Source organism: Podarcis vaucheri (genome assembly GCF_965113315.1).
Source record: "Podarcis vaucheri genome assembly, chromosome: 3".
Lineage (NCBI taxonomy): Eukaryota > Metazoa > Chordata > Lepidosauria > Squamata > Lacertidae > Podarcis > Podarcis vaucheri.
Window position 1 is genome coordinate 43,994,446 of NC_138761.1, and position 12,478 is coordinate 44,006,923.

The 12,478-nt window shown below is 39.3% G+C and overlaps 1 protein-coding gene across 1 annotated transcript; it reads left to right on the forward strand.

Annotated features, from left to right (window-relative positions):
- Window positions 1-18: 18 nt before the first annotated feature.
- On the forward strand, window positions 19-10,610 carry NDUFAF7 (NADH:ubiquinone oxidoreductase complex assembly factor 7; the record flags this gene model as incomplete). The annotated part of the gene is made up of 10 exons (XM_082215055.1): window positions 19-301; window positions 1,475-1,638; window positions 2,891-2,971; window positions 4,846-4,956; window positions 6,071-6,278; window positions 6,672-6,730; window positions 8,012-8,125; window positions 8,779-8,922; window positions 9,282-9,455; window positions 9,751-10,610. The coding sequence occupies 10 exons, from the start codon at window positions 19-21 to the stop codon at window positions 9,964-9,966; spliced, it is 1,554 nt and encodes a 517-aa protein (XP_082071181.1). The 3' UTR covers window positions 9,967-10,610.
- Window positions 10,611-12,478: the final 1,868 nt, after the last annotated feature.

A 12,478-nucleotide genomic window follows, 5' to 3' on the forward strand; every position in this document is an offset into this window, starting at 1 on the left:
AGATACATATAAGGTACTATGAACGGCACAGATTTAGGAAACAAACGAGAAAGGGGCAGAGAGAGGGGCGCACTGCTTGTCTATCTATATTGTAATAATAAGCATCTTAGTACAGGCACGGGCTCTAAGGTGAACTCCTTTGTTGCTTCGCAAAATAATTATTTTATTTGGCTGCCAGGACAAGAGGGTCAGGGAGGTGAAGGAAGGGACGGCGCGAGCATGGCGCTCCTGCAGCCGGGGAGAGCCTTACTCCGGGGGATGCGCCTTGTCGCGCGATGCGACCGTTTCCTCCGTCTCCATGGTAACGAGAACGATGCGTAGAGCATACCTTAACAGGAAAACCTCACTTGCGTTTACTCTGAAGCAAGTCCTGTTGACTTCAGTGGGACTTACTCCCGAGTAAGTGGGCGGAGCTTGCAACCTAAGAGTGTTCGCAGCCGTTTCCAGTCCCCACAGACCCGCCTCCCTCCACAAAGATGCTCCCAAAAAAACCAGGCAGCTCCCTGTTTTGAGCCCTAGAATCACAGAATTGTAGAGTTTGAAGAGACCCAGGGGGTCATGTTGGAGCAGAAACTATCCAGCTTTGCAGAAACTATCCAGCCGCCCAGTTTAACACCTCAGCTCCCAATTGCAAGTAGAAAGCAGTGGTAATGATCAGAGAAATGCACATCACCCCCCAAATATTTGCTCGGAGCAACTTCTTCTATATCACCTTCCCCCCCTTTCTACAAGAAAGGGGAAAGGGAGTAAGCAAAGGGGTGGCTCTGCCCACCACCAGAAAAAGTCAATTAGTGGTAATAGCAAGGATGGAAAAGAACAGGCAGGAATCGGTAAATATGAGCAATCTGATTTCAGTGGAGTTTAAAAGTACTTTGTTTTGGTTGGATCTTACCTAATACGGTTGCCCCATGCCATTTATTTACATGTCTTTGCATTAAGTGACTCGAGTCACCCCTTGTCTGAGTCAGGCAGTGTACTGTCCAACTTTTTTCAAAGAGGGCCAGATTTGATGAAGTGAAGGGCTGTGAGGGCCAAGCAAAGTTGTTGACCTTTTTTTTAGGATTGAAGTTGTTGAGGATTAGGCCCCCAAAACGGACTTTGGACATGCCTGGTCTACACTGACAAGCAGCTCTCCAGGGTTTCAGGAAGGGGTCTTTCCCTAGCCTACCTGCTGATGCCAGCAATTGCAGCTGGGGCTTTCTGCATCTTGACTGATAATTTTTTGGATCAAATAATGCATTTAGAATTTAAATACTACTTTCTTATAAAAGCAATGTTCAGTTCCCCATGTTTTCCAGGGATCTTTAACAAGCTGATGGCCCCACACCTACACCATTTTTTTAAAAAAGTTTCCTCTAACCATTGTTTAGTTGCTTTGTACGCTTACTCAAACATAGCTCATATTAGCCACTTCTAGAGAGACTATTTGTTCAGTGGATCCCTTGTAGATGGCTAATCTTATGTTTTTACATAGGTCGTTCCACTACATTGACATGCCAGTGCTTTAGTTCAGAAAGTAAAGCAGAGGAAAACAGTCCAGTGACACCAATGCTGAAGCATCTAATGATGAAAATAAAATCAACTGGTCCCATTACAATTGCTGAATATATGCGGGAAGTTTTGACTAATCCTGTGAAGGTATGAACAGTACTAAATGTGCATCGTTCAAATTTCACTTTGGGATTTGAAGCTCCAGTTTATATTTGTCTATTATTCAGATGAAACTTGTACCAATGATGCTGTACAAAGAGTAAGGGGAGGTAGAGGAGAAGGAATGCCAGCCCTGACCCTGACCCCAATTCAAACCAATGGGAGGGGAATTAATAATAATAATAATAATAATAATAATACATTCAGGGGGCAGAACAGTAAGTTGACCCCACACACTCCCCACTTTGGCAGCCCAGCAGGGTTTTGGAAGTGGTGGTTAGTCCACCACTTTGCATCTTCCACACACCCCACTTAGGACTGCACTGCAAGGAGGTTTTGAAGGGTGAGGAACTGCAGGCCTAGGAGACAAGGTGGTTGTAAGGCTGGAGAGAAGATGAGACCTACGCTGCGTACTAAGCTTTTGGTTGTACATCATTACTACAATAACTAGTATAGTTTCTTTGTGGGTGGGCAGATTTGTTTTACATTCTCATTCAAATGATCTCATTTGTTTATGCCTAACTTTTTAGACATATAAACACAACTTTTATACAAATTGTCATGGTAGGAAACACCCATCACATTTTATCCAAGTATGGCTGTTGTCCAAAAAGTGCCCCTTAAGGTAGTGAGATGAAGCCTACTGGAGAATCAGGGTGGCTTTGATATCAGATGGCAGTGCCTCTGCCCTGCCCTTAGAATGCCACATTTTGAGGCCTGCAATAGATCAATGCCTATGGAGCGATCCTAATAGGGGCCTCTGCATCAGGCATGCACTTCATCTACTAGAGAAGAGGCATACCCACTCCATCCTAACACCCTCTAGCCAGCAAATCTGGGGATAAGGATTGTTCTGTGGCTCATTCATTCCCTTCTGCCTGCATCAGTGGCCTCTCCTAGTCTCTGGCCCTCAGTGAGTTTTTTCCTCACTCTTGCTTTCTTTCATCCTTGGCTCTTTCTCTTACCAGCTGTATGCCTCTCCCACCCATCCTTGCCTCAGGCCATGGCTTCTCAACCCCCTGTCCTTCAGCTAGCCTGCATCAAGGCTCTCTGTCTCTTCTACCTCCTTAACCCTCCTCCCATATAGTTTCCTAGCTGAGTTTAAGGATGTTTAAGGATGAGGTTTTATATTTTAAGAGGGCTGTTAGTTTCTTTCATTAAACAATTTCAGTGTTGTAGCTAACTAGCAAGTGAACATAATCAAGAGTTGGGAACTGATTGGTTCTTTTTTCTTCTATAGGGATACTATATGCATCGTGACATGCTAGGTGAAAAAGGAGATTTTGTTACTTCACCTGAAATAAGTCAGATCTTTGGGGAGGTACATTTTTTAAAGTACATTTTATCTGATGAGATATGGTAATGTTTTATGGTGCTGCTATTTAAGCCATTATTCTGTCAAGCTTTGCATACTAGTCTTCTTCCATACCGAGCAGTGTCACCATTCTGTCTCTGAAGTATCAGAAAGTGATTTCCAAATGTTTGTTCAATTTACAAAAAAGTGCATTTTCTCAGTATTAAGCCTACTACTTCTGTGTGTATCATTTTAAATGAAGCTGTTGCAAAAATGATGACAACTATTTCCTGCACTTCATACTTTGAGAAACTTGCTGCTGGTTATATGATTTACTAATATCTGAGAACAGTGGAAAGTGTTATCACACCTTACTCTCTGGCTTATGCATTTTAACAATTAAGATTATGTTAGTTTTTGTGACTGATATTGTCTAACTTGCAATGAATTTAAGATTTTGCTGTTCTTGAAATGAACTGTTACATGTTTGGAGGGCTATATTAGATTTTTTAATGATATGGCAATTTACTGTTATAATGATGTATTGATGCATATTCCTGCTATTGTATTGCTATTCTTGTGTTGTGAGCCACTGTGGACACAGCTATGCAGAAAAGCAACAGACAAATAATAAATGAATACATTTGAAAGTTTTCCCAAGATCATAAAGTTAAGCTGGGTTCTTTCCAGTATATACCTGTTCATGGTAAATAACAAGGGAGACAATTTCTGCTTAAGGAATCTGATGTCATTGTTAGTGATGTAATAAATCCTACTAAGTTAAGAAAGAGATACTCCAAAGTAAGTATCTTTCATTAGGAATTTAGGCAGCAATTCTATACATAGGAGTAAGCCCCATTGAAGGAGTTGCTTCTGAGTTAACACATATAGACTGCACTGTTAGTTAATTCTTTTGATATACAAGAATCCAAGCCACCTGCCCAGTCTTGATTTGTCTGATTCTGAAAATAATAATAATAATAATAATAATAATAATAATAATAATAATAATAATTTATTTATACCCTGCCCATCTGGCTGAGTTTTCTCAGCCACTCTGGGCGGCTTCCAACAAAATGTTAAAATACAATAGTCTTTCAGATAGTAAAAGCTTCCCTAAACAGGGCTGCGTTCAGATGTCTCTGAAAAGTCTGGTAGTTGTTTTTTTCTTTGACATCTGGTGGGAGGGTGTTCCACAGGGCGGGCGCCACTACCGAGAAGGCCCTCTGCCTGGTTCCCTATAACTTCACTTCTTGCAGTGAGGGAACCGCCAGAAGGCCCTCGGAGCTGGACCTCTGTGTCCGGGCAGAACAATGGGGGTGGAGACGCTCCTTCAGGTATACTGGACTGAGGCCGTTTAGGGCTTTAAAGGTCAGCACCAACACTTTGAATTGTGCTCGGAAATGTACTGGGAGCCAATGTAGGTCTTTCAAGACCGGTGTTATTTGGTCTCGGCAGCTGCTCCCAGTCACCAGTCTAGCTGCCACATTCTGGATTAGTTGTAGTTTCCGGGTCACCTTCAAAGGTAGCCCCACATAGAGCGCATTGCAGTAGTCCAATTGGGAGATAACTAGAGCATGCACCACTCTGGCAAGAGTCTGCGGGCAGATAGGGTCTCAGCCTGCGTACCAGATGGAGCTGGTAAACAGCTGCTCTGGACACAGAATTGACTGTGCCTCCATGGACAGCTGCGAGTCCAAAATGACTCCCAGGCTGTGCTCCCAGGAAGAGATCTTCTAAGCACTGAACATGAAGATTCAGGAAAACATCAACTGCCATCCAGCATACAGTAAACATATGTATTTCAACGGTGTTTAAGCAATTTTACTGTGTTCAAAACTGCAAAATTGCATAGTAAGTACTGTGAATGAAAAATAATTACATCTATTTATTTTCTCTAGTTAATAGGTGTTTGGTTTGTTAGTGAATGGATGGGTGCTGGCAAGCCAAAAAAAATTCAACTGGTGGAATTGGGCCCAGGAAGAGGTAGTCTTACTAATGATATTTTGCGGGTAAGTAAATACAACCTTTTCCTCCATAGTCTGGTGGGTTTGAAACCTGCCTTTTTTGTACATTTCAGGCTGAAATTCTTAAAATTCTTTGTTTCACCTGCTATTCTGCACTAGATAGCAAGCTTTAGGAAACCCTTGTTTGTTTCAAACCTTTCTGTCTAGTGCAGAATAGCTGGTGACTCATAAATAAATCTTGGTTTTGAGGCCTTGAACAAGTGTCACGGCCTAGAGCTCTTCCCTTACCCCAGTCCTCCTCCTGTTATGTATCGTCATTAATATGAGTGCATAACTGTCATCACCATCATACTAGTCTGTATGAAGCCAAATATTTTTGTTACATCCAAACTTGACCTAGTTTTTTTCCTAGTTTGTTAACCAACATTAAACCAGAGTTCCCCAGTTCTAATGTAATGGCAAACTATGGCTGAATACAAATCAGAATTGTTACTCTAAAGCCAGTGCATGACAGGAAGAAGAATGAAGCAAAGAATACTTGATCCCAATGTTCTTTCATGACTTCATAAAGTTTGGTTTATCAGGCGTCTAAACAAGCCTTTGTGAGGCACAACAGAGTTATGGTTTTGAGAAATTCTGCCTGTATCTCATTGATTTTCATCCATTCTTTGGTCCCTAGTACAGTACCTACCAGTTTCTGCCTTATTGGCCAGCAAAACAAATTTATATCCCTGCCTTTCTGGTTTAACATCAGGAATTTCATTGTGATGCCAAGGTAGCTGACGTGCCACTTAACCCTAAGTGCTTGAGAAAAACCACTATCATTTCGAAAAATAAAGGGAGGAATCTAATGTTGCACAAGTAGAGTTTTGCTTGCGTAACAGGACTCTCCTCTTCTCAGCAGTCCCTCGCGTGCCCCCTTCCAAATCTTGTCAGGTGTCTCCCCCAGTTCCCCGGAGTGGATTTTGAGTGTGGGAGGGGAAAGAAGAATGCAAAGCCGCATTGCATGAGTGGAAATTGATTCTGCTCACATACAGGCAACATTGGATACAACCTAATAACTATAAAACTGTTGTAGAAGTCTTTTAAGCACAGCCTTGAAGAATTTTATAAAATCACTACCTGTACTTTGTCTCTAACTAAACTTCTTCATTTACAGGTTTTTAATCAGCTGAGTTCTGTACTTAGTAAATGTGATATTTCTGTTCATTTGGTGGAAATCAGTCCAAAATTAAGTGAGATTCAAGCATCAGTACTCACAGAAGGAAAGACAGAATTAACAGAGAGTCCCACTACCTACATGCAAGGGATTACTAAGACCAGGCTGCCAATTTTCTGGTACCAAGACCTGAATGATGTGCCAGAAGGTAAGGTTTGATGCTTTTGTGTGTGCGCGCGCGCGTGTGCGCACGTGTGCTTTTATTGAACTGTCATTAGTTCTCTTTTTAAAGCTTTGCAGTGGTGGGGTGTCCAGAAGTTATATAACTGTAGATCTGCTTCTCCTTGGCATGTTTTAATGTGAGTTTGGATAGTTTGATTGCAAAATGTTTATAGTAAATCTGTTTTTGAAGATTTCAGTTTTTGTGGTGGTAAAACAATTTTCTAATGGTTCTTCATATTGTGCTTGAAATCTCAGTTTTGCATCTAGTGCAACAGATACCTCATACAGCAGTTCCAAGTGAAGACTTTGGATGCTATTTAAGTGAAAAATGTTAGTTTCAGATGTTGTAATTTGATCGACACTTTGTTTTTTCCTTTAGGCTTCAGTTTTTATTTAGCACATGAATTTTTTGACGCTCTTCCTATACACAAATTTCAGGTATGATAGCTCTTTATTGCCTGACTTGACTTTAAAAGTATTTACTATTTAGAAAGAGAACAAAACTACAATCCAGTGGAGGCAGAGAGCAAGTGTGTCTGTGTCATGGAAATGACATGCTTTAATAAGTACATGGAATGACCGAAATGAATTTAACTTAACAACAACTTATTTTGTACAATGAAGTGTATATATTATACAAAATAAGTCAAATCATTAAGTTAAATTCATCCTGGTTATTTCAGAATTCCCAGCATTTTTTATATAGCAAAAGTTTTATATTTAGATACAGTGCATGTATTCTAATTTTGGAAACCGAGATCGTAGGGAATAGTCATCAAGTACTTGCACTGTACACAGACATGTCAGCAGTCTTGTAATAATACAAGATTCTGCTTTTAACTACATCTATTGATTTAAATAGGCAATGGCAGGAGTTGTGTTTTTCTTATTCTACTAGTTGCACACTTGTTTATCTATTCTACAAGGCTGGTATAATTATTTTTTTACAAATTTAATAAATAATAATATTACTGGCCAGTATCAGTAGTGTATTGAAGGAGAAATGTAGGGGAGCACTGTTCCAGGACTTTTTTCAGAACAGAAGACATGACATCTGCTAGAATGGCAAAGTTACTGATGGACTTTCTTTGCTGGCAGGTGAATGTGGTGGTAAGGCCACTTTCAGTTTTCCTGGTGTTTCTAAAAAATTAGCATAGAAGTCAGAGAATGAGGGAAACAGTCAAGCTGAGGCTGGAGCTTGCTTCCTCTCTTTTTCATGAACTTCCTGCTTCCAGCTTAAATGCATTCCTAATTAAATTTCAACTGGCTCACAATATTTTGTTAACGCCCAGTGTGTTTTACAATCTATCCTGTCAGAAGCATGTACCACTGAGTTTTGATAAGAGCTTATAGGAAACTATGCACAGGATTACTGCCATGCTCATTCTAATAAATTGGATATTAAACAGTACACAGCTGCTTTCAGATGTGCAGGTGTGTGTAATAATGGATCAACACAGTTGACTGGGTTTTTTGTTTCTACTGGTTAGAATACTAAGGAATACAGCAGGAACTTTTCCACAAAGGTACAAATTAGTGAAGCAAAATCTGTTCATGTTTGCTTTTAAAGAACTTCACTGAGAGGTAAAAGTATAATAAATGATTAATCGGCTTTTTTTTGTCAAGAGCATATCCTTGAATAAACTTACATGAAATGGTAAACAGTGTAGCTGACAGTGTTCAATAAAATCCGTATCCAACTTATTTTTAAATTAACAGAAAACAGAAAAGGGGTGGCGTGAGTTGTTGGTTGACATTGATCCAGACACTCCTGACAAGCTGCGATTTGTCCTTGCACCATCTGCTACTCCTGCTGCAAAAGCCTTCATACATGTAAGCTCGCTTATATAATCCTCTCCATCCAGCTAATACTGCCATTGTGTTACATATTTTGAGCTGCTCACTGTTTTCAAAATGTACTTACTGCAGTTATTATCACTGTTTCAAACATACTTATCTGGTGGTTTTTATTGAGAACATCTTAGTATGCATTTGTTATGTGCAATAAAATTGTAAGGAAAGGCTACTTGCCATGTGAAACCAGACCAGTAAGGGTGATACACCTGTATTTCGTTTTAGGAAAAAAGATGGACAAGCAGAATATGAAGCTATAGATTCCTAAGGAAAACTTTATAGAACCTTGTTTAGCAGCTTACCTGGTATTTATCAAAATAACCAGTAAGATCATTACTAAAAAGCAACAAATGTTGCATCTAGTTTATTCCGAGAAGGGGTTTTATTTCATAACAAATGTAGGATCCAGATAGACATGTGACAAACCCCGTCTTGCAGATTTCCTGCTATCGTTTCCCTGCAGGGAATCCTGAGAATTACAGGTTTGATGGACGATTCATGTCCTCCCATAAAACTCACAACCCAGAATTCTCTTGAGGGAAGCTGCAGGAAAGTGTCAGGACTTATAGCTGTAGGCATGTGTACATATACTGCTACATAACTGTTTGTTCAACCCCTGAATTCTCATTTAGGACAAAGAATCCAGAGATCATGTGGAAGTGTGTCCTGACGCTGGCATCATCATCCAGAAGCTGGCCCATAATATTGAAAAGAATGGGGGCAATGCACTGATTGTAGATTATGGCCACAATGGAACCAAAACAGATACATTCAGGGTAGGTTGATTTATAAAGGTTCCTACGGGACAGTTTGCGTGAACAGTCTGTTTTTTCCAAAGCTAAAATTTCTTCTCTACTATCTGGGGCAGTTACTAAAGTAGCTTTGCGATAAAAGGTGGAGTAGAAGTGCAAGAATGTTATAGCCAGCAATAAGTGGTGAGGTTTTGGAAAGGGAGCCATTTGTAGCTTAAGACAGCATACAATTCTTCAAAAATCATAATTCTTAACTTTAAAAATTCCCTTTTTATAATTGGAGGTCGTTTTTCCCCTGTGCTCTATTTTTGTCTGCAACCTTAAAAGCTGCAGGGTCTAAGTGAACCATTCTCTCCCCCCCCCCCATTTCTATTATTTTTCAGGGATTCCGTGGACATGAACTTCACAATGTCTTAATATCTCCAGGAACAGCGGACCTCACAGCAGATGTTGACTTCAGTTACCTGCGAAAAATAGCACAGGAAAGAGTCGCAACCTTGGGTCCCATAAAGCAACACGATTTTTTGAAAAATATGGGCATTGATATCAGACTGCAGGTAGGAGCCACTTTCTGGCTAGTTTATATAGACTAGTCTTACTTAACTGAATAACACTTAGATTATCTGTAGCTGATTTAAGTCTCATTGTAATGGGAAACAGAACCTGTATTATTTATTTTGAAGGGTGGGATATAAATTTATCAAATGAACAAGTTAAAATTCAGAATATACAAATTTGGAAGGGCAGAAGATTGATGTAATTCTAGGATGGAAAGTAGCCAAGTTACAGGTAGCACAACTGGACAATTCTGCAGTTTTAAAGGGGATTAAAATAATTCATTTTCCCATTTAGGTACTATTGAAAAGTGTCAATGATGCAGCCATTCAGACTCAGCTGCTTCGAAGTTATGAAATGCTAATGGACCTGGATAAAATGGGAGGACGTTTCCACTTTTTTGCCATGTTACCTCACTCCAGATTTACAGCTTCAGATCAGCAAAAGAAGTCAAAAGACTCAACATCACATTCAGCATTTGTTGCTGGCTTTGGTGAACTCTCATGGAAGTGAACCCCAAATGACAATGCTTTAAGAGAACGATGCAGGCTTCCCATTGCGAATCATGGAAATAGGGGTATGTAGATAGGTCTTATAACAATCACGTTGCCTTTCTGCACACAGGGATTTTGATACAGTTACCAAAGTTAGAGGAAGTACAGAGGATACAGTAGTGGGGAAAAGACGCATGATAGGGAAATAAAATTTATTTTCAAGCTTAGAGGATATTTACAAACAATGGGACATATAAAAATATAAAAAGTACTTGACAGTGTCTTTTTGAGGCTACAAGTTTTACATGAATATCTTCTAGCATCAATACAGAACTATTTCTTCAATGAATGCAACTTAACTGAAAAACAAAGATTAATGATAATGCAACACTGGGTACAAATTCATCTGGAGCAACAGATTTAATGCCAACCTTCAGTGACTTAAAGCTTTGATTTAATAATATTTGTAGGCATTCATAGGAAAGTAAGAGTGCAAGCTATGCAGTTTATTTATGGTTTGTGAAATGTGTGTAACAGCTGTTATAGTGTAGAAACATTCCAGTTATTTCTCATCTTTAACTACAACAGGGCTTTTATTCCTACCCTACTGGTCCAAAATTTTGCTATCCTGAAACCTGAAATTAAATCAAGAGGCATACCTGACACTGTACATGTTTGACTTGCTTTGCTGCTGTTTAAATATGGCTCTCTGATGCTACAACCGATCTTAAGGCTGCAATTCTATATACACCTACCTGGAAGCAAACCCCACTGAACTCAAGGGGACTTATTTCTGAGTAGACATCTATAGGATAACAACTGAGTCAATCCGAAATAATATTGATCCTATTCTGTTGTTGCATAAGTTTACAAAGAAACAATAAGACAAAACAGTGAAACAACTATGAACACTTCCAATAGATTAATAGTTATGCCACAACAAAATGTGCTTTGCTAGAACAGCTACTTTCAGTGTTCAATACCATGCTATAAATACAGAATAGTTCCAGCTGTATATTCAAAAAATTGAATAGTAGCTTCCAATAATTTTATAACATGATTGGATCATTTATGATAGGGGCTTCCAATCATTTCACTTATCCATGACATTTTGACTGCCTTTGAGACTTAGTCATTCTCATCTCTGCTGTGGATTCTCCCCACTGAGAGCACTGCTTCCCACGCCTACAGTAGAAAAGGTTAAGAAACTGATGACAATAAAATTACAATGACCTTTTCTATAGGTGAGAAACATTTTCTAGAATATTTTCTAGATTTACTTTGAATACATTTGTAGCTCAACTACAAGGTTAATCTGCTATAAGTTCCTAGCTCATTATTTTGGACTCTGTGGTTTGGAGAAGGCTTCATCCACATTAAACTTTGTCTCTTGCATTTCCAAACAGCTGCATTATTTCAGAGGGTCTCCCCCACTTGTAGAATTTTATTCATTGGAACAATTTCCAATTCAAGATTGTAGAAATGCATGGTCTTTGAATCCACATGTTACTTGCAACCCACTGACCCAATTTACATGTTACTGCTTTGGCAAAGTTCCTGCCATCAAACAGATTCTTGGTTGTCTACTCATTTTGATAATAAAAGCATCAGTCATGTAGGTAACCAGTACTTTTATACATTAATTACCATGTCACATTGGAGTTTGTAATGGGATAACAAAATAAGATACAAAAAGTTTCAGTCCAAGTATTCTGAATACAGAGCAAAGACATGAAGAACTGCAGGTGCATAGCTGACTCTCAAAATCTGTTCAACAAATATGCCTGAAATTAGGCCAGTGATTCATGTGGGTCACAGTAAACATCAGTGAGTTAGTGAAACATTCTGCACAATGCAGAAACATCCATTCTGCACAATGCAGAAACATCCATGCAGCAGTCATAAATCAATCCACATGATCCTAATAAAAATTCTGGTTTGAAGCAGGCCATCAGTGCACTACAAACCCCTTTTAGAAATGGTGGTGAACACATGGTCCTCCATACGTTATTAGACTCCTGCTCCCATTATCCTTGCCTATTGGACGTGGTGGCTGGGGCTAATGAAAGTTCAAATCTAAGGATCTAAGTGAACTTATAAATGCATGTTCTCTATTTGGTGACAACATCCAGTGATGAGTTGCACATGCAAAATAGTCTTCATAAATCAAAATGCCTCAAGCAGAATTTTCACATCCCATTACCTCAGTATTTTTAGCTGAGGCCGCTCACATTCAGCTGAACATAAATCAAGGGAGACACACAAATGGAAGAATAAACACCCATATTTCATATATCCTGCCGTTCCAACTCATATGCCTCATAAGACTATGAATCTGTAACCCCAATGACACACAGTCTTTGTTCTGCTTCACTCCTGCTAGACTGAAATAAGGAGTTTGTGAATTGCACCATTCATCCAAAATTTGCACATTAGAGAAATGCTACCACTGAAATTGAGTTTGTCTGTAAGTATGTCTGGCAAATGAAACAAAGCAACAAAACACTACAAGCAACAATATTTGTTTCAAA